The following is a 20,705-nucleotide window of genomic DNA, read 5'->3' as shown; positions in this document are numbered from 1 at the left end:
GCGGAGTATTGCTGTGGGATCTCTTTTGATGTGCAACTCCAGACTGTGATGGGACCTCGAACCTGGGTATTTCCAGGTTACTGACTAGTGGTTTTCCAACCATGCTCTGCCCCTCAGATGATTGGCATCAAAGATCGGTAAATACTGCCCTCGAAGGTTGCTCTCCCATTGCGAATGAGCTTTCCCTGAAAGGCACAGTCGCAGCGTAGTGATGAGCGGCGTGCCACCTTTGCTTGCACAATGAGGCCTAGCAACACAGCTGGCTGCAGATGTTTATGAGGTACCAGCTGTCTGTCCATGGACTCTAGTGCAGTCCCCCCCCAAATAATACCAAATTCCACCCCTCTCCCACTGTGGTTTCGATGAGGAAGCCGACCTTCTTTCTTCCCACTGGGGCTAGGAGGAGAGTCTAAAAGGACCAAGAAAAAATGGTCTTACAGAGGCCTCATCGTGAGGTGGTGGTAAAATGTGATTCTCTCGTACTCAGCGTCTTCCGCTGCCTGTAGAGACTTCTACTGAGAAACTGGAGGTGGATGCTGTCGGTGTGGGACCTTGGCAGGTGTCAAAATCTGCTTGTGTGACTTGGAATATTGCCTGGGATCATTGCCAGCGCCGCAAGAGACTTGCAGGTTACACGGCAGGTAAGTCAATGGGGCGGGGAGGTTTTCTGAAAGCAGAAAGTTTGGAACAGTGTTTTCATTTGCCCACTGAACTAGCTTTGGAAAGAGAAGCCTTGAGTACCCCAAAGTCAGGCCCTGATGGGAAGTAAGTGCTATTCCACCACTTATCTTCCAGAAGAGTTTATCTTCCACTTGCCCTCCAGAGGAGAGTTCCATAACCTTCCACTTGTCTTCCATCCTGAGCAGAGTTACAGCTGTCTAAATCTCCAAACATAGAATGGAAAAACCAGAGGCAAGAGGCCAGCCTAGTACTTGGCCGTGCTAGTTTTTCTCTGTGTGGGACTGTATTCTTGCTGTTATTCGGAGGGCAAAGCAACCCCCCGCAGTGTGAAGTGGTATGATCTAGGAGGCACGTAGCCCCAAGAGTCCGCTGAGCATAGAAACTGGCTTCTAATATTCCGAGAGAAGAGTAACTTATTTACATGGCTGGATTTGTACAGACTTAACTCCGCAAGAATAGTAGAAAAATGAACGCATTGACCATTACAGCAGGCTCAAGACAGAAAAAAGGATGCGTAACGTACACCACCTATGGAACTCACCGCCACAAGGTCCTACGACAGCAAGTGCCACCAACAGCTTTTTTAAAAAGGATTGGACAGATCCATGGGGGTAAGTTTAGGGATTGCTACAAGTTCCTGTAGCTAGGTATGGAATATCCATGTCCAGAAGCGCTATACTGCCAGGCACCAAGAGCAGGGGATAAGACACCCATGACTTGCCCTCTTAGGTGGAATTTTGTCTGAAACAGAACACTAGGTTTAAAGGACAGTTCTCGTGAGACCTGTTAAATCATGTAGATTCTATGATTGCAACTCGGTAGCCTTAACCACATAATATTTTGACAATCTGCCTACCCTGACTTCACAGAGACGTCTGCCTACAGCTACCGTTTGTACCTACTAAATAAAACCTCCACATGGAGGGGCAGTCCATCTCTGAATACCAAACACTCAAAATTAAGCACTTAAGGGGATAGCCAATAGCTTTCATGTCATGTTTACCTGCTACATCTGGGTGAGTGCTGTCAGAAACAGACATTGGAATAAATGGTCTAATCTAACAGGACTTCATCTGTGGAGAAGAAGCCTATCAACAGCGATGATAGCTAAATGGAGCTTCCACATTTGCAGGCAGTCTACCTCTCAAATTCCAGATGCTGGAAATGCACCATAAGGGAAGGGCGTTGCTATGGGCATCTGGCTGGCTGCTACTGAAGACCGGCGCTTGCATCATACCACTCCACCCAAGCCCAGTTTGGAGACTTCTCTACAATGGAAGCCTCTCTTCAGCTTCTTCCATTGGAGGGAGGCCCCTTTGCCCGAAGGAAGGCATTGAACTTGCTGTACGGAATGGAAGGATACAGGCCAGAATGCCAGGTTACATAGACTTTTGGTCTTATCTACAAAGGTGACTTTTATTTAAGGCACAAGATTAGCACGGGCTCAAATCCACAGATGCTCCTAATTCTTTTTCTTCCCTCGGTTCCATCTGATGGAGATACAAGCTGTTCGCAGAACGGATTTAATTTCAGGGGAAGGAAAGGGAAGAGATTCCAGCTGCCACTGCTAGAGCAAGAAGTTCTGAAACATTATAAAACCAGAGAGGGAGAAAGAGGGGATTAGATTTTAGCACCGTATAGAGACAGAGGTACAAAGCGGGCACCATCAAAGTCAATGGATGTCTCTCGGCGTCTCCTCGGTTCATGAGCCAAGCCAAAGCTGGTGTGAATTTGACACTCATATGTTGTCCTCATCGAGCATCTGGTTGAGTCCTTCACATATCCTCTGCAGGTGCATGCGGTATGGCTCGGTGGGTCCATAGAGTGCTGAGAGGAACTCATAGTCCGCAAAGTGGTTGAAGACATGGTTGATGCGGCAGTGGGATTTGGCTGTTAGGTGGGTGTTGACTGCTTGGTGCAGGAGGTCACGGCACTCGTTGAGCATAGTGGACATGACCCGGCGGTCGAAGGTGAAATCTATTTGGTAGAAGCTGACAGCAGTCATGGCCAAAGTGTGGACCTTCTTGCGGAAACGGTCCATCAGTAGCAGCTCGTCCGAGTTGAACTGTCCATTGCGGTAGAGAACCCCCAACTTCATGACAATCTTGATCAAGTTCTTGATGATCTTCTGGGATTCCTTGCGATTATGGGTGAATTCCTTGGTTACCCGGTACAGTTCGTCCAGAATCTCGCTGCTGGTGTCGTCAATGAAAATGCTGGCCATGCTCTTGGAAGCCATCTTGCTCAGGAGTTTCTTCTGAGCTTGGAGAGCCAGATTCTTTGTGCTGAAGGTGTCCATCTTCTCTGGAAATAGAGGAAAGAGCACAGATTATTAGGACTTGGATTTCAACATTTGATTTTTGAGTAGGGCATTATATACACCCTATTATTTATTTTTGAGGTAGTGAAAGCCTCTGCCATCTGGGGTGATGGCACCATGATGGGAAAGGGAAAGTAGTAAGTTTGGGCTGAGGTTCAATGTCACAGAGGGTGTAATGACAGAAATAACTTTTGGGAGGGAGGCTAGAGAGATACCTGGGACAATAGGAAACTAAAGGTTGCAGAATCCAGGAACAAGATGCCTGAGGGACAGATGCAGAGAAGGCATGGTGGTGGTGGAGAACGCCGTCAAGACATAGCAAATCCTGGTGGAGGTTTCATGGCATGAGACTCTGAATGAGACTAACAGAGGTGGTTTGCCACTGCCTGCCTCTGCAACCCTGGTCTTCCCTGAGGTCTCCTATCCAATTAATAGCCAAGGCTGACCCTGCTTAGCTTCCGAGATCTGACGAGATCAGGCTTGCCTGGGCTATCCAAGTCAGGGTGCAGACGATGCGAACCAACCAAGAAAAGGGAGACCAAAGGAAGAATTGAAATCAAAAGTGGAATGTGGGAAAGGGCAAACAAGATGGGACATTTCTGTAGTCCAATTACTATCTGGCATTCTAGATTTAGTCATGGTTTGGGTTTGGCATTCCAAGGAGCGATACCAGCTGGTGAATCCCAGAGGACACTTAAAGCATGGCCCACACCCTTTTTCTCCGTCAAGAGGGCTAAGAAATTTGCTTTAAAACAACGAAAGAAAAACCTGAAAGTAGTTATTTTCTGTCATGATCTGTGAACTTGATGGCCTGCTATCAGTAGAGGGGTCCGATAACAGAGGAGAGGAAGGATTTACTTACTACCTGTGCTTTCTCCCTGGACGTAGGAGCCCACCACAGCAGTCAGGGCCTCACTTTCTGGTATCTGGCTCTGTGGCTTTCCATGTTTACTAAGCACCCCAGAACCACTGGAAGTTCACCGAGGCCTTCAGCTCAGGATTCTAGCTCCACCAGAGTGCACACATCCAGAATAGGTCACAAGCCCTTTAATATGGAGCAATCCTTTCCAGGGAAGGGCACGGGACCAGGATCTACACTTGCCTGCAAGCTGACCAATCCACAGTCTGCTCCTGTCCTTAATGTTATCTTGCAGCTAGCCCTCCCCACCAGCTAGCCGTGTTCTGGACGTGCCCCGATCTTGTGAGGATCAAAAGACCAGATCCGGGGAGATCCAGGATGGAATGTTCCCAACTCCCTTGGGAGGCAAATGGGGAACATGGGTGGGATTTAATCCTTCTGCCTCAGAGACTTTGCTGGCTGTCTCGTATCTTAAAGACCCAACAAAATTTTCCAGGGGATAAGCTTTCAAGCGTCAAAGCTCTCTTGGTCAGAAACCTGACAGAGTGAGCTTTGACGAACGAAAGTTTACCCCTGGAAAATTCTGTTGGTCTTTATAGTGCTACTGAACTCAAATTTTGTTCTACCACCACAAACTAACACGGTTACACATCTGAAACTGTCTAATCTGTTGTTACCCTGCCCTCAGTCAAGGAGTTCAGGGCAGTGTACATAGTTATCCATTCCCCGTTTTATCTACACAATAACCCCGTTAGGCAGGCTAGCCAGAGCGAGAGAAAGCGAGAGCCACTCAGTGAGCTTCATGGCAGGGTGGGGATACAAATGTCCGAACTGTTGATCACTATCATATGTTTCTCGGTGAATGTCCTAGCTGTTGATTATATTGTATTTCACTTGCAGTGTGCAAATCCGCCTTGGGTCTCAGTGAGAAAGGCAGACTGTAAATAAATAAACATACAGTGATCTCCCCCAGCCTAATCCTCTGACCAAAACAACCATGCTCTCTCTCCGCTGATCCAAACTGACGGCTTTCAGTTATTTGCCCCTTAATGCTGGGACACTCTTTTCTTAACAGGATAATGTAAGCACTGGGTGGAGCGGGGTTGATTAGAAAACCATGCTGGGCGTGAAATTTTTTTTAAAAAACCCTTCCCCCAATTCTATGAAGTAGCTGGAAGTGCCGACTAAAATCCCGGGGAAGATCCAGATTTTCTGTGCTTCTTCTGCACGTCTTCGGCCCTCCCATAAACTGTGGCATTCAGGCAGCCCTGGTGATTAGTATTGTTTGCACGACAACTTCCCCTGTAAATTCATTTCTGCTCCAAGGCAGGCCCTGTGTTGTTCTCCTCAGTCCCTCGCTTTGCGGCGCCTTCGACGTTTCTTGCCATTGATAGATGCCAATGGTTCTTTGTCATAAGATCCTTGCAATCTTGTTTCCCAAAAAGCGATGCCAAGGGACTTGACAAATTACGGCTCTGCAAATGGAAAGGATTACCTCCAAATCAATTACTCAAGAGGAAAAACACGCAGCAGGGGGGCTTATGGTGAAGAATGGGAGGAGGCAGAAGATGCTGGTAAACCTCGCCATACGATATCCTAAGGCAGCAGGGAGTTGAGGAGCCAGAGCCTCTACAGAGTATAACTTGTAATGGAAAAGCGGGGGGAAGATTCCAGGGAACCATAAATTAAGTGGATTTTTAATGGAGCACTCCAAACGAGAAAGCCCAGGCCGTGCGGCATTGTTCTATCCGGCGATATTTATGGCCCCCTAGAAAACACAAAGGTTTGTATGTGTTGCCTTTTATGTGAAAACATTGATTTTAATAGCAGGAGCGCCTGAGCTGAAGCCCGTACGGTTTGCTAATAAAACAAAATTGAAAAATTACCGGTATCCGCTTAACGGGGCCTATCTTATTCTCAGCCGGACACGTATACGACAAAGAATCTGGGCTATTGGAGGGTATGTTTGGGAAGGAAACAGATCAGGAAAGACCACATGATTTATTCCCCACCACCCCCACTAAAAATTTGTTTTGTCCCCCTTGGGCTGATTCTTAAGCTACGGTCTGCCCAGGCTGCGTTGGGTTCTCCAATCTGTCGTTCAATCAGACGTGAGTTACAGGTTTCCATCAGTTCCCAGCTGCGTGATGTCTGCGGAAGCTGCTCTTACAATTGCTCTGTCTTGCTTGATGTTGGAAATGGGGGTCTCAGCAGCCAGGGACTGAACTTAGAATGTCCTGGGCCCGTATCACATGCTCAACCACCAGCCACGTTCCCCTCATTGGTCAACCGACCACTTAGAACATTGTCAAGCACGACTTGGCGATCCGGACTGCAGGGTTCTTGAGGCAGGACTGTGATTTCCTCCTTTGCCAGATAATTATTGTCAAACCATTTTCAGTGTGGGTTTGTGTCCCACTCTCTCTTCAGAAGTTAGCTGGCATCTGCTGGAGCTCTTTGCACGTCATCCCTCTTGCCTTCCCACTCCCTCCATTATTTATTATTTTAAAGAAAATCTGTTTGTCTCGACAAGCAGATTGTGAGACCCGTTATCTCCTCCACGGGGCTGAAGACTACACACAACAAAGCAGCAGGCTTCTTTCTTGAACAGTTCGCCGTTCCAGCTGTGTTCCATCTTTAAAAAATCATTTTTCGAGGAGGAGGGGAACCAGATTTTGCAATCAAAATGCACATCGTCACTGCAAGGCAATTACAGAGAAATGGAGGAAATGGAGGGCTCGGTACAGATGCCCAGACCGATAAAAAGACTCTCATTGTTTTTAATCTCCCTTGGACTGCGGTATGGCACTCCTCCGATATCAGAAAGACTGCCACTCGGGGGGCAAAACATGCTGTCATGCTCTTTTGCAATGCGTCCTGGTTTTAGCTGGGTTATCACGCTGCCTGAAGGGCCCTGACTCTACATCCCCGACTACGCAGGGTGGATTGGGGTGACTATGATCATATTAAGAGTAGAAACTGCCAGTGGGGCTTAGAGATAGAGGTGAAAGTGAAGGTGGACGGAAGGGTGACAGTTGCGGGTTAAGTACTAAAAAGAGAGGTGTGGGGGCTCCGGTCTGTCACAAAGGGACATCCTTGAACTTCTGGGGACTTCCTCTCAAATGTATATGCCTATCCATGGGTATACAGGTAGTGCTTCGGGTGGGGGGGGGGGGAACTCTGCAGACACTCAGAAGCTCTTGTGATTTCCATCTCCCGTATTTCAAGTGGGAATGAGTTTTAATTTCTCACTAGCACACATCTCCCTTGCATGAACTTAACTCCAAATTCTTTATTTTTTGTTCCTTTTCTAATTTTTCATCCAAACTTTCCCATAATACCTATGCATTTTTCACCATTTGAACATCAATAAATTAGCATTCTATAGTTATTTACTTTATTCATACCTCACTTTTCTTAAAAATGGGGACCCAAAGCAGCTTACATTTATTCTCTGCTCTCCCATTTTATCCTCACCACAACCCTGTGAGGTGGGCTAGGGTGAGTGTGAGACCAGCTCAAGGTTACCCAACAAGCTATTATTATTATTATTATTATTATTATTATTATTATTATTAAATTTATAAACTGCCCATCCTCAGGGGCTCTGGGCAGTGAACAAGTTAAAATCAATAAAAACAAGAAAACAACAATTCTAAAATCAACATATAATAAACAATAATGAAATAAATTAACCAGATACATTAAGGTGCAATGGTGGGGAGAACCCCCCCCCAAAGGTGGGAGGCAGACATGGCACCGCCTCCTTCAACCACTGAACGCCTGGCAGCCGAGTGAGGATCCGAATCAGGTCGAGTGAGGATTCGAATCAGGTTCCCAAGATCCTAGCCCTACTCTCTAACCACTATACCACACTAGCTGTATTGTACATATATATGACATATGTTGCACAAAGCAATACCATGCAAATAAAATTTGTAAGACAAGCATACATCATACAAACGAATCTACAGAATGGACAATGAAACACAGAGAACTGAAACCACTGATGAAAATATAAGCAAACGTGAGCTTATCCCTGTTTAGGAGTATTCATTCCACATTTGCGTGCCAGAGTGGTCTAGTGGCTACAGAGTTAGATTAGGATCTGGGGGAAAGGTTAACTGCTTTTTAAAAAATGAAACCTGTAAAGAATGCCGAAGCCTGGTATCAGATGATTCAAATGACAGACACTTAAAAAGAAAATAGAAGATCTGATCGTGATTAAAATTTTGCTGGCATTGTTAGTGGACAAACAATAATAACAACATTCAATTTATATACCACCCTTCAGGATAACTTAACACCTATTCAGAGCGGTTTACAAAGTATGTCATTATTATCCCCACAACAATCACCCAGTGAGCTGGGTGGGGCTGAGAGAGCTCTGAGAGAGCTGTGACTGATCCAAAGTCACCCAGCTGGCTTCAAGTGGGGAATCAAACCCGGCTCTCTAGATTAGAGACCCATCGCTCTTAACCACTACACCAAACAAGCAACATATAATTTATATAGTAATAATATGTTGTATACTATTTTTAATTACAATTAACATTTAATTCTTTAAAAAAACTAGGATCTAGAAGGCCCAGGTTGCAATCCCTTCTCTGCCTTGAAACTTGTTGGGGGGTCTTGGGCCCATCACTTTCTCTTAGCCTGGCCTACCTCACAGGGTTGTTGTGCACGTTAAAGAGGGAAGGGAGAAGTATGAGCTCTTTAGAGAAAGGGAAGAGCAAGACAAACATGGGGGGGTGAGGAAGTTACTTGGTGCTTTAGGGGAGAGTTTGCAGCTCAGTGGTACAGCATCTGCTCGGCATGCACAAGGTCCCAGGTTCGATCCAGCCTCTCCAGTTAAAAGGCTCAGGTAGCAGGTGATGTGAAAGATATCCACCTGCAACACCCTGGAGAGCTGCCACCAGTCTGAATAGACCAAGAGCAGTTTCCTTTTTCACGGACAAAAGAATCAGAGGCCTTCCTGAGTCCGCCTTCTCTACTTCAAGGCTAAATCCAAGCCTTGCGTGGGTTTAACCTTGGGAGGGAGGGAGCATGGAAAAAGTATGAGGGGGAAGAGAAGGAAGGGAACATCCCCATGTAGCAGAGTGGCTCTTTTAGAAAACTTTCCCCCCAGTATCAGGGCTCAGTTCGGGAAGTTGTAATGCCTCTGAGCATGTCCAGAGGGCTTTTTTCCGCCACCCAATACCCCCTTCTCCCTCTATTGTCTCCTTTGAAATGGAAAAGGCAGATTGTAATCTCCTTGGCGCAGAGACCCTTCTTTTGGGAGCATACTCTGTTAAGCCAACATGTACATCCGTCGCTTTATGGAAATAAGCTGCATGAATGAGAAACCTCTACTCCTGTCCTGGATTTCTGTGCCGGTCTCCCCTCTCCCCCTCCAATTTCTTTCGAAGGCTGCCGTGCCGGGATCTCTGGCAGCGATGATCTTGGGCTCAGTTACGGAGGCACCCGCTGGCTGCCATCCCTTGCAATTGTAAACCCCACCGTGCAGACACAACTCTCTCGCCAACAGGGATGAATTTTTCATGTGGCAATACAAAAAGGGCTTAAATAATTTACAGGTCAGGACTGCAGAAGGGAGAAGGGACGGAGGGGACAAAGAGGAGCTGCCAGAAAGAAGGCGAGCAAAGACTTTCCAGAGGCTTAGCAGGGGGGTCCTTACTCTCTCTACATGGCTGTCGCATCTCAAAGCTTGAGCTGCTTTCTTGGGGTCTTCAGACTAAAATCTAGCATAGTGTAGTGACTGGACCGCAACATAGGAGGCATAACTTTGAATCCCTTACTCTGTCCTGAAGCTTCTTGAGTTAGCCCTCTCTTTTCATCTTAACCTACTTTGCAGGGTTGTTGTGAGAAAAAAATAAGGGGGAACCACAACACCGAGCTCCTTAGCAGAAGGGCAGGACGGAAACGTGATAGATGATGAAGAAAAATAAATCCTGGGTGAGAGACCAACTCTGTGTCAGTGGATTCCACTTCCTGAGCCATGGGGCACAGTCGGGCTCTTCTATTGACCTACTAAGCCCCTCCCCAGCCTTCTAAGCTCCACCCCCTGCTCTGTAGGCAGCTCCCCTTAGTTCCAGAGTTGGAAGATATGAACGAATCAGGAGCTCTGGCAATACAGTCCCTTGTTACCCGAATAACCAAGCTGCCATTTCCTTATTTACATTTCCAAGCGCTTCCGTCTTGGAGACCAGACCGGCTTGCTGTGTAGCTACCCTGGGAGCAACTCACTCTCTGCCTAACCTACCTCACAGGGTGGTTGTGAGAGTAAAGTGGAGGAGGGGAGGGCCCTGTATGCTGCCCTGGGCTCTCTGGAGGAAAGGCCAAAACAAACATGTAGTTGATAATCTATGTTGATTTTAGAGTTGTATGTTGATTTTAGAATTATTGTGTTTTTTGTTTTTATTGATTTTAACTGATGTTCACCGCCCAGAGCCCCTGAGGATGGGTGGTTTATAAATCGAAATAAATAAATAAATAAGAGTGAAGTATGTTTTTTATCCCACCCTTTCGTCAAGGAACTCAGGTTCCCCCCTTTTCCATTTGATTCTCACAACAACTCTGTGAGGTAAGTTAGGCTGCGAATGAGTCATTGATTTCAACACGTTGGTGGAATTTGAACCCATATCCTAGTCTGTTACTCTGACAACCGCACCATGCTGCCTTAATTGCTATCAGTAATAAATGAACCCCGTTTCAGTCACCTCACCTAGAAGACTTAGGGCTCCCGTTGCCAATTCTCCAGGCTTGACCTCATGTTTCAGGGTTTTAGTCTGCTTCTAGGGGTCTCTGGGAGGAGTAAAATCTTAGGGAAAGGGGCATGACTGGAACATGTGATTCTGTTTTATCCAAGCAGACCACTGATCTACTCAGCCAAATATGTTCTATTCCTGACTAGAAGTGACTCTCCAGGGCATCTGGACGAAAAATATTCTTTACACCTGTAACTCTTTATCTGGATATTCTAGGAATCGAACCTGGGGACTCCTGTATGAAAAGCCAAGCCTCTTACCACTGGCTTTCAGCCTCAGCACAAGGGGGAACCAGGGTTTTGCTTGCCTTGAAAACAGTGGCTCTTAGTTTTGCCCCCACGTTTGTCAGACTCTCCTGCTTCCATGAGGTGCCACTAGGGTTGCCAGCCTCCAGGTAGCGGCTGGAGATCTCCCGGAATTACAACTGGTCTCCAGGCCACAGAGATCAGTTCACCTGGAGAAAATGGCCACTTTGGGGGGTGGAATTATACCATGCCAAGGTCCTTTCCCTCCCCAAACCCCACTTTCTCCAGGTTTCACCCCCCAGATCTCCAGGAATTTCCCAACTTGGAGCTGGCAACCCTAGGTGCCACTGTCTGCCATATCTCACCCTGCAGCGTAGGCCCTGTCCCCATAGTCCCTCACAGAGGGAATCCCAAAAGGAGCTATCGCAGCGACACCCATTTGTTTCACAATAACAACACGATAATAAAATCAATTCATATTCACACAGTGCCTTCCAAGTGAAATGCTTCGCTCACATCATCTCAGTCAACCTTCTAATGGCCCTGTGAGGTAGGCCAGAGTTAGTGTGGGGACTAAACAGCTGTGCTGTGAGTCTGTCAGGCAGCTCCTGATTCAAATCTCCTTTCTGCCATCAGTTCCTCAGGTGGCCTTTGGTAAGGTGCTGTTTCTCACCCTCTGGGGATTCTAATACTGGCCTGCCTTGTTTGTGAAACTTAAATATCTCAATGTTATTCATCATTATGAAGATGCGCCAATGCCCTCAAAGACTTAAAAAGGGTGTGTGTCCTGGAGAACCTTAGTAATAGCTGATAGCTAGGATAACTCAATGAACCTCCATGTTCACAGGCAGGCTACCTCTGAATACCAGATGTGGGGGGGGGGGGGGTCAAACCTCAGGTGAAGGTTTCTGAGCGCCATGTCCTGCCTCTGGGCCTCCAAGAGATCTTTGGCAAGTCAAAGAGCATGCTGGACTCTACCTTAATCTCTTATTTTTAACAACCAGCTTATTAAAGAGGAGAAAATGCCCACAGCTGTGACTCTTAAGGGTCAATGGAACCACCACATGCTCAGAGGCAGCCTGCCCCAAACAACAAATGCCATGGGTGAACCACCAAAAAAGGCCACCTGTGATCTTTGCAACGGGTTTTTTGGCTTCCTGAAAACATCACACTGGCCCCTGTAGAAAACAGGATGCTGGATTGGACCTTTGGTCTGAGCCTGTGAGATAGTTCTGTCATGGCAATATTGGGGAAGTAAAGTAGTAAATGGGTAGCCCAGGCAAGCCCAATCTGGTCAGATCTCAAAAGCTAAGCAGGGTCGGCCTTGGTTAGTAATTGGATGGGAGACCTCCAAGGAAGACCACGATTGCGATACAGAGTCAGGCAAGGGCAGACCACCTCTGCAAGTCTCTTGCCTCGAAAACCCCAGCAGAGGTCGCTGTAAATCAACTAAGACTTGATGCCACTTTCCACCACCAAGGTAGTAAATAACAGCGGTTTTTCCCAGAGTGCAGTAGGAGGAACACTCCGTGTGAAAGCACCTTATACTCAGGTATGGTGCCAAAGGTGTTGAGTCTTCTGGAAAACCTGGCCCAGATTACCACTACAGGTCACATTTGGAAGGAGGCGCCTTGCTCTACAGGAGTCGGGCTCCAGAGCCGCATAAATATCACCGCTAATGAGCCAATTAGTTACGCCAAGCTGGGGAAATATTAGGCACCATAACAGATTGGCCCATAAATCAAGACAGCATAGTAGCATCCCGTTGCAACCTTGCGCAAGCAAGGATGCTGGATTGACTTTGCAAGCCCTACGCTGGGCCGATACCACACCAGCCTGAAAAGCATCTCAAGGGACCCCCAAAATCAGATCCGGGAAGAAATGACGCCAGTTACATCCAATTAAATTTGCATTTTTCCACTCCCACAATTTATGTTGTCCGGCAATTCTTTCGGGCAGAGCGAGAGAAAGACAAATGCTATGCAAGGCTAGGCTGAGCCCAAATCTCTGGGGCCAAGCTGTCAATAATGCCGGGGAGCTCAGTCAAAAATCATGCAGTGCAATAGCACAATGCCCCTGAGCATGTGCAAAGCATTTTTCTTGCAGCACTGAGTAACCCCAACCAGCCTGCGCACGATCACACTTAAAAAAAAAAAACAACCCTCAAGGCTATGAATTGCTACCTTATCAGCACGGAAGCCCTGAAATGAAATTGGCTCAATTCATTAGCAAGCCATTAGATCTGTAACCGGAAGAGGAGAAAAATTGTTTTGGTTGCTTAGCAGTGATTCACTCTTTGTGCAGTGTTTGCTTTACATATTTGGCAGATAAAAGACAGAATTAATCCTCAAATCTACCTGCTTTCCCTTTTTGATTAATTAAAAACCAAGGTGAGGAATTTGAGAAATACACATGTTTTGACATGTGTATATTCTGAGGTTTCTGCCCTTCCCACTGCAGGTATTTTGTTTTGTTTTGTTGAATCCTGAAGAAATGTAGAAATCAAGCATGGCCAGAAGAGGCCGGAGTGATTTGGATCTGGTGGCCGTACTAGGTTTTAAGTCTGGTGCAGCAAATCTGGAATTTTGCTTGGTGGGCGAGAGAAAAAAAATACATTTCCTAGCAGTATGAATGAAAGAACAGTGCCTCTAGTATTTCCAGGATCAAGGCTTAGATTTTGGACATCTAAAGTGGTCAAGAAGACAGCCAACGGGGATGTGCAACAGGCATTTCACTTTCATCTTTGCCTAATGTCAGTCAGTTTGATACTTATGTGGAAGGGTGAGAAACTCAGCTGGGAAGCCTTCCAGGTTGACCGTGCTGCCATTTGTCTTACGTTGGGTGGGGAGCAGATTCGCATAGCTGAAGCAAACATCTCTAGCGTGCAGATTGCTCCCTTTCCAAAAGATGAACTCAGTTTTTGTTCCGAAACGGGACTGCTATATAGCATGTCACCCCAACTGTGAATTTCACACGCTTGTGCATTATTTAACAAAAATGCAGCTACTTCAGAACATAGCAGGATTTGAGTCCAGGGGCACCTTAGAAACCAACAAGATTTCCAGGGAGATCTCCCAGAATCACAACTGATTTCACCTTTGAGAGACAAAAGGTATCTGAATAAAGGAGATTTGATTCTCAAAAACTCATACCCTTAAAATCTTGTTGAGCTCTAAGATACCATTGGACTCAAATACTGCTGTTCTACTGCAAACCAACCTGGCTACCTACCTGAAACGACTTCTGAGCATACACAGAGCGTCTATCCATTCTAGAGGGAAGCGAGCAACATTTTAAAAAACCCAAAGGATGGACGATGTGTGTTTATCAGTGTGAGAAAGTGGTTCTTCTCGAACAAAATCCTTTTTTCTTTCTACAAACGGTTTTACAGATAGCAGAGATAGCAACGGGAAACTCGGCCAAATGCATTTTTTCTTCCTTACGTGCTCCAATTTTGGCAACTCACCAAAAGGCGTTGGAGGGAGGGAGAGTCTGGTGGAGCCCGGAAAATGGTTGCCATTGTCCAGGTGGGGCCTGGAGATCTCCCAGAATCACAACTGATCTCCAGGCCACAGAGATCAGTTTCCCTAGAGGAAACGGCAGCTTTGGAGGGGGGGGGGCTCTATGCCATTATACCTTGCTGCAGTCCCTCCCCTCTCCAGGCTCCATCTCCCCATGAATTTCCCAGTCCAGAGCTGGCAAACCTATCAGACTACAGAGATCAGTTCCTTGGGAGGAAATCAAAAGGAGTCCAGTAGCACCTTTAATATGGCATTATACCCTGCTGTGGTCCCTCCCCACGTCCCATCTCCAAATCTCCAGGAATTTCCCAATCCAGAGTTGGCAACTTTATCAGATTACAGAGATCAGTTCCTTTGGAGGAAATGGCAGCTTTGGAGGGGGGGGAGGGGGCTCTATGGCATTATACCCCGCTGTGGCCCCTCGCCTCCCCCAGGCTCCACCCCCTGGAGTTCCCTGGCCGCCCCCCTGCGCTCCCCTGGCCTCCTTACCTGGCCTGGGGCATCCAGAGGTCCCTGCAAGCGGGGCCTTCGGGACGGCAAAGGCTCGCCCTCTGCAAACGCTGCCAACTGCAACACTTCCCCCCAGCTCTGAAAATCTCTCTCCTCTTCTCCTTCTTCTTTCCCCCCCTTGACAGCCCGCGGTGGTTTCTGCGGCGACTCTGTTTGTGGCGCCCTCGTTGCCCGGAGAAAGCCGCGCCGGCCGCGGAGCCCGAGGCTGCAACCCGACGCCTTCGGGCCCCCGCGCAGCAGAAAGTTTCAAATTCAGCCTGGCCGCGGGGCGGGGGCGAGGCGAGCGGAGGGCGACAGGAGAGGCGGCCAACGGCGGCGCGGGGCTACCTACGAAGCAGCCAATAGGCGGGCAGGGGCGGGTCCTCCCGTGCAATGAATGCCACGGTGGGGGGAAGCGGAGGAAAGGCGCCCGCCCCTTTGAACAGTCCCTGGCTTGTCTTCGGAGGGGGATCTGCGGCGAGGAGAGCCCCCCTCTTGCAGGGCAGGGGGCCAGGAAAGCCACCTCTGCCACAATGGGGCGTCTACCTCTGCCCTGCTTCCCTCTCCCAAGCACATCTGTAACCACCACGTGCTGTTGCCAACCTCCAGATCACTTTATTAACTATAGTCCGTGATACTCTGTTGTTATATAACCTCCAGATGTGGCCTGGGGGTCTCCCTCAACATACCTCCACATTTTTCTTGCATTACAGTGGTTGGTTTCCAGCACTTCGCACCCCTCCTCTTATGATTGCCAGCTCCAGGTTGAGAAATTCCTGGAGATTTGGGGGATAAACCCTGGGGAGGGGAGGTTTTGGAGAGAGGAGGAACCTCAGCGGGGTATAATGCCACAGAGTCGACCTTCCAAGGCAGCTATTTTCTCTGGGGGAATTGCTGTCTGTCACCTGGAGATCAGCAGTGAATCCAGGAGATCGCCAGCCAACACCAGGAGGTTGGCAACCCTATTTATCAAGCTAATTGCAACACGTATTGTCTAGTTTCCTGAAACTCTAATTTGCAATACCTCTCTCACCCTCTGCCTGGATTATAAAGACTCCCGCCTTTTTCTTCTCCTTGGATCCAATGAAGAGAGCTTTGACTCTCAAAAGCTCATCGCTTGGTCTCTAAGGTGCAGCTGGAGTTGAATTTTGACCTTCAGATGAGAACGATCGGTTCCCCTGGAGAAAATGGCTGCTTTGGAGGGGGTGCGTTATGGCTGAGGTTCCTCCCCTTCCACCTCAGCTTCACCACCAAATCTTCAGGAATTGCCCAACCCTGAGTTGGCAACCCTAGCCACAGGAATAGAAGAGTTCCCTTTCCTCATCTCTGCCCTCCCCTCTTTGCAGCCCAGGTTGGCTGACTGCCACCTCCTTGCCAAAAATGCGCATTCTGCATCTGGGGTTTGGGGCTCCACACCATAAACAAGCCATGCGCCAATGTGCAGCGGTGAGAGCCAGAGGTCAGGGCCCCTGCTCGACTCTTTTTGTCTTTCTTAGGGCGGCTGTTTCCTCCGCTCTGTTTGCTTTCCTCTTGCTCTTCCTGGGAATCCCCTCCCAGGTCTGCACCCTTTCCTCGCCCACGTAAGAAAAGCAGGAACACGACGCTTGCTGTCTCTGCCGCCTCCTCCTTTTTCTGGAAGAAGAAAAGTTGTCGTTGTTTCAGTTCCCATGGATGGAGAGAAAGGAGGGATCTCATCCACGCCTGGGCCACTCACCAGGTGTTGACTTCAGAGTCGACCCTGTTTTAGTTACTAGCTCTGGAACGCACAGTCTTGTGTTCAAGCAAAGGGAGGCCTCTGAGTGTATGCAGAGTGCCCTTTTGTCAGAGAGTCGAGACAGGAGACGCTGCCTTGTTTTGAGCCCAATATTGTTTGGGCTGACTGGCACAGAAAGGATGTCTGCAGGCCCTACCACCCGAGGTCCTTTAGCTGGAGAATATTTATGTTCCAGTCTCTGCTGGGCCAGAAAAGGGTGACTGACCACATAAACTCTAAGCCCACCCTACCTCACAGGGTTGTTGTGTGGGGGGGACTGGAAGAGGACCCTATATTTTAACTAGAATTCCTTACAGCAAGGAGGGGATCAGGTGGAGAAAAATGTGTCTTCTGGCTAGTTTTGAGTGGCCCCCCGGAGATCTGGGTTACGCCTTCCAAACCTCTGAAGTCTCCTTGCCTTCTTCAGCTGTCTTAAAGTATCTCCCCCCTCCGTTTTTCTCATTTCTTTCCCGCCCCTCCTTTCTTCTAAAGATGAATGGTGGTATTTCCAGGCCAGCCCACGGACCCTTGCTCCCTCCCGTCCCATTCAGGGGCCCCTTTCCGGCTAGCTTGCAACACTGCTTGCTATGGCGCTCCCCCCGCCCCACGAGATTTACAAAAAAGAAAGCGCAGCCTGGAGTCTGAATACCGCCTCTTCCTTTTAATAAACACGAGAGCCGACAGTCGCGTCAGCCGCCCAGCTTGTCTGGAAGAAGAGCCTAGCTGGAGCTTGTTGCTGCCCTTGGCAAATGGTATTCAGGGGTACACTGCAGCTGAACTTGGAGGTTCCATTTTTTCCATGGGCCAGGGGGAAAATGCAAATCCTCAAATTGTATGGGTCTTTCCCTCTTACTAGAGGTTCAAAAGGAGCCTCGGAGACCCAATTTTGATTGGAGAGAAAAACTCGACTCTTCCTTTTCCAGGGTCGTGGCCCTGATCCGCACTGGAGTCTCCCTTCCCTGTGGCTGTTTTTTAGGGCCCACGGCATATATTTAGCCACAGAGCTTCAAAACAGAAAAGACCCTGGGAGATTTGGGATCACAGCCATGAGCAGCTCTGATTTTGAGGAGGGAGGGAGGGAGGGAGGGGTTTTTATGTATTTACAAAAAACTTTCTAGCCCAAACCTTTTCGCTCAAAGTGCTCCCGAGGCAATTTACAAGCTATTAAAAATGATTAATCCAATACATAATAATCTTTTCTGTAATAATCCTGCAGTAATCGAGGAAAGGTCCATGGCTTTCAGTGGGAAAGCACTTGCTTGGCATCCAGAGAGCCCCGGGTTCAATCTCCGGCATTCCCCCCATTTTATTTTTTTTTAGCAAAGGAATAACTCGTAGGTGTCCTGACCTGGATAGCCCAGGCAAGCCAAATCTCATCAGATCTCAGAAGCTAAGCAGGGTCAGCCTTGGTTAGTAATTGGATGGGAGACCTCCATGGAAGACCAGAGTTGCAGAGGCAGGCAATGGCAAACATCTTCTGGTAGTCTCCTGCCTTGAAAATCCCAGCAGGGCTCGCCATAAATCAGCTGCGACTTGACAGCACTACACACACACAGAGGTAGTAGGTGACCTAAATTGACAGCCCCGCCCCTCCAAGACTCTGGAGAGCTGGTGCTAGTCAGAGGAGGCAAGACTGACCTTAATAGACTGCAAAATAGTAAAATCAAAAAGAGTCCAGTAGCACCTTTAAGACTAACCAATTTTATTGTAGCATAAGCTTTCGAGAATCAAGTTCTCTTCGTCACGCATCTGATGAAGAGAACTTGATTCTCGAAAGCTTATGCTACAATAAAATTGGTTAGTCTTAAAGGGGCTACTGGACTCTTTTTGATTTTGCTACCACAGACTAACACGGCTAACTCCTCTGCAAAACAGTAAAGAGTCCAGTAGCCCCTTTAAGACTAACAACATTTATTGTAGCATAAGCTTTCAAGAACCACAGCTCCCGTCGTCAGATCTGACAAAGAGAGCTGTGGTTCTCAAAAGCTTATGCTACAATAAAATTGGTTAGTCTTAAAGGTGCTATTGGACTCTTTTTGATTTTGCTACCACAGACTAACTCGGCTAACTCCTCTGCAAAATAGTAAAGAGTCCAGTAGCCCCTTTAAGACTAACAACATTTATTGTAGCATAAGCTTTCGAGAACCACAGCTCCCTTCGTCAGATCTGACGAAGAGAGCTGTGGTTCTCGAAAGCTTATGCTACAATAAAATTTGTTAGTCTTAAAGGTGCTACCGGATTCTTTACTATTTTGCAGCAACAGACTAACACGGCTAACTCCTCTTAATAGACTGGAGGTCAATCACACCACTTATACTGCACCCCTCCATGAAGGGGAACCGGGCATCCTTCGTTTTTCCTCGAATAGTTTTTCCTCTATAGACACTAATAGTGCAGGGAGGGAAGTTTCAATGGGTGAAACCACACAGGGTGGAAGGATTAACTCTCCTTCATTGTGTGCCCGAGATCCAAATTGGAACGGTACACTTTGAAAAAGACTAGGAAGATCTGATCCCATGTGGGTTGCCAGCTCCAGGTTGGGAAATTCCTGGAGATTTTAGGGGTGGAACCTGGAAATGGAGGCATTTGGGGGAGGAGGGGAAGCTCAGCAGGGTATAAACGCCATAGAGTCCATCCTCGAAAGCAGCTATTTTCTCCAGGGGAACTGATCTCTGTCACCTGGAGATCACTTGTAATCTGGGAGATCTCCAGTCACCACCTGGAGGCTGGCAACACTGATCCCAAGCTTCCTAGGTCTGTTTGGTCTCGCCTTGTGCTGACGGTTGTTGCATAGTGGCAGTAAGTATCTGACACAGATACGGAAATATCTTATAAAGTCTCTCTATTTGCAGTTGCAACAAGAAAGATAAGAGCAACTGTAATGGGGAACCTGGATAATTTTTTAGCATAAGGATATTATTTGCTGTAGTTGTATTGATATTTTGTAGCTCTTGGAGTTTATGGAGTTGTTATCAACTGTATATTTTACTTGTTAATTGTAAATTTGCTATGGTCAATGGCTAATTACAATAAAGTACTACCATCTACCATCTAGTGGCAGTGAGTTCCATATCTGCATAAAGTTCCTACATGGTCTGTCTTTGGATGACACCAGCTGCTGCAAAGCTTTCATTATTTGCCCTATGAAAAGCTCTCTGGGGACGAGTAGCACCTTTAGGACTAACCAACTTTATTGTAGCATAAGCTTTCGAGAACCATAGCTGTCTTCGTCAGATGCAACTTTATTGCAGCATAAGCTTTCGAGAACCACAGCTCTCTTTGTCAGATGCAACTTTATTGCAGCATAAGCTTTCAAGAACCACAGCTCTCTTCATCAGATGCAACTTTATTGTAGTATAAGCTTTCGAGAACCACAGCTCTCTTCATTAGGTGCAACTTTATTGTAGCATAAGCTTTCAAGAACCACAGCTCTCTTGGTCAGATGCAACTTTATTGTAGCATAAGCTTTCGAGAACCACAGTTTTCTTTGAAAACCACAGTTTTCTTTCTTCATCTCATCTGATGAAGAGAGCTGTGGTTCTCAAAAGCTTATTCTACAGTAAAGTTGGTTAGTCTTAAAGGTGCTACTGGACTCTTTACTATTTTGCAACTACAGACTAGCATGGCTAACTCCTCTGGATCTCTGGGGACAGAAACCTTGCCCACCCTGCTTCCTGGCAGAAGGCTCAAGTGCCGAATCACACTACGATGATTCTCTATGCCATCCCTTAGCAAACAGGCTTCGTTGTTTCTTCTGCTTTTAAAAGGCGATGCAAACACCCACATCCTTTTCTCCACCCTGCTGAAGCACCTTCCACTGTGCCTGACTCGTCTTTAAGTCAATAAGCTACAGACTTTGCTATCTTGAGGCCACAGTGATTGTGTTTATCTTGTGGGCAGGTGATGGCATATACAGGCAAGTGAGGGCAAGTTTCCTTGTAAGGGTTGATTAGAGAAGGAGCGTGTTAGAAAACCCTTCTGGTTTCCTGGTTGCAATGAAGGACACATGGTTCTCCACAGGGCTCTTTTCAAGGGGAACGTGCAGGAACGCAGTTCCTTGTAAATATATA

General features: G+C 47.4%; 1 protein-coding gene across 2 annotated transcripts; it reads right to left on the bottom strand.

Annotated features, from left to right (window-relative positions):
* Positions 1–357: 357 nt before the first annotated feature.
* TNFAIP8L1 (TNF alpha induced protein 8 like 1) lies at positions 358–15,123 on the bottom strand. Of its 2 annotated transcripts, none has more exons than XM_054981749.1 (2): positions 14,883–15,123; positions 358–2,985 (listed from the first exon to the last, which is right to left on the bottom strand). In XM_054981749.1, the coding sequence occupies exon 2, from the start codon at positions 2,978–2,980 to the stop codon at positions 2,420–2,422; it is 561 nt and encodes a 186-aa protein (XP_054837724.1). In that variant the 5' UTR covers positions 2,981–2,985; positions 14,883–15,123; the 3' UTR covers positions 358–2,419. The 2 variants fall into 2 exon arrangements, with proteins under 2 accessions (XP_054837724.1, XP_054837725.1); XM_054981750.1 differs by lacking the exon at positions 14,883–15,123 and adding an exon at positions 5,747–5,829.
* Between the last annotated feature and the right edge of the window lie 5,582 nt (positions 15,124–20,705).

Source organism: Eublepharis macularius, chromosome 5 (assembly GCF_028583425.1).
Source record: "Eublepharis macularius isolate TG4126 chromosome 5, MPM_Emac_v1.0, whole genome shotgun sequence".
NCBI lineage: Eukaryota > Metazoa > Chordata > Lepidosauria > Squamata > Eublepharidae > Eublepharis > Eublepharis macularius.
This window is presented reverse-complemented; position numbering and strand designations above follow the sequence as displayed.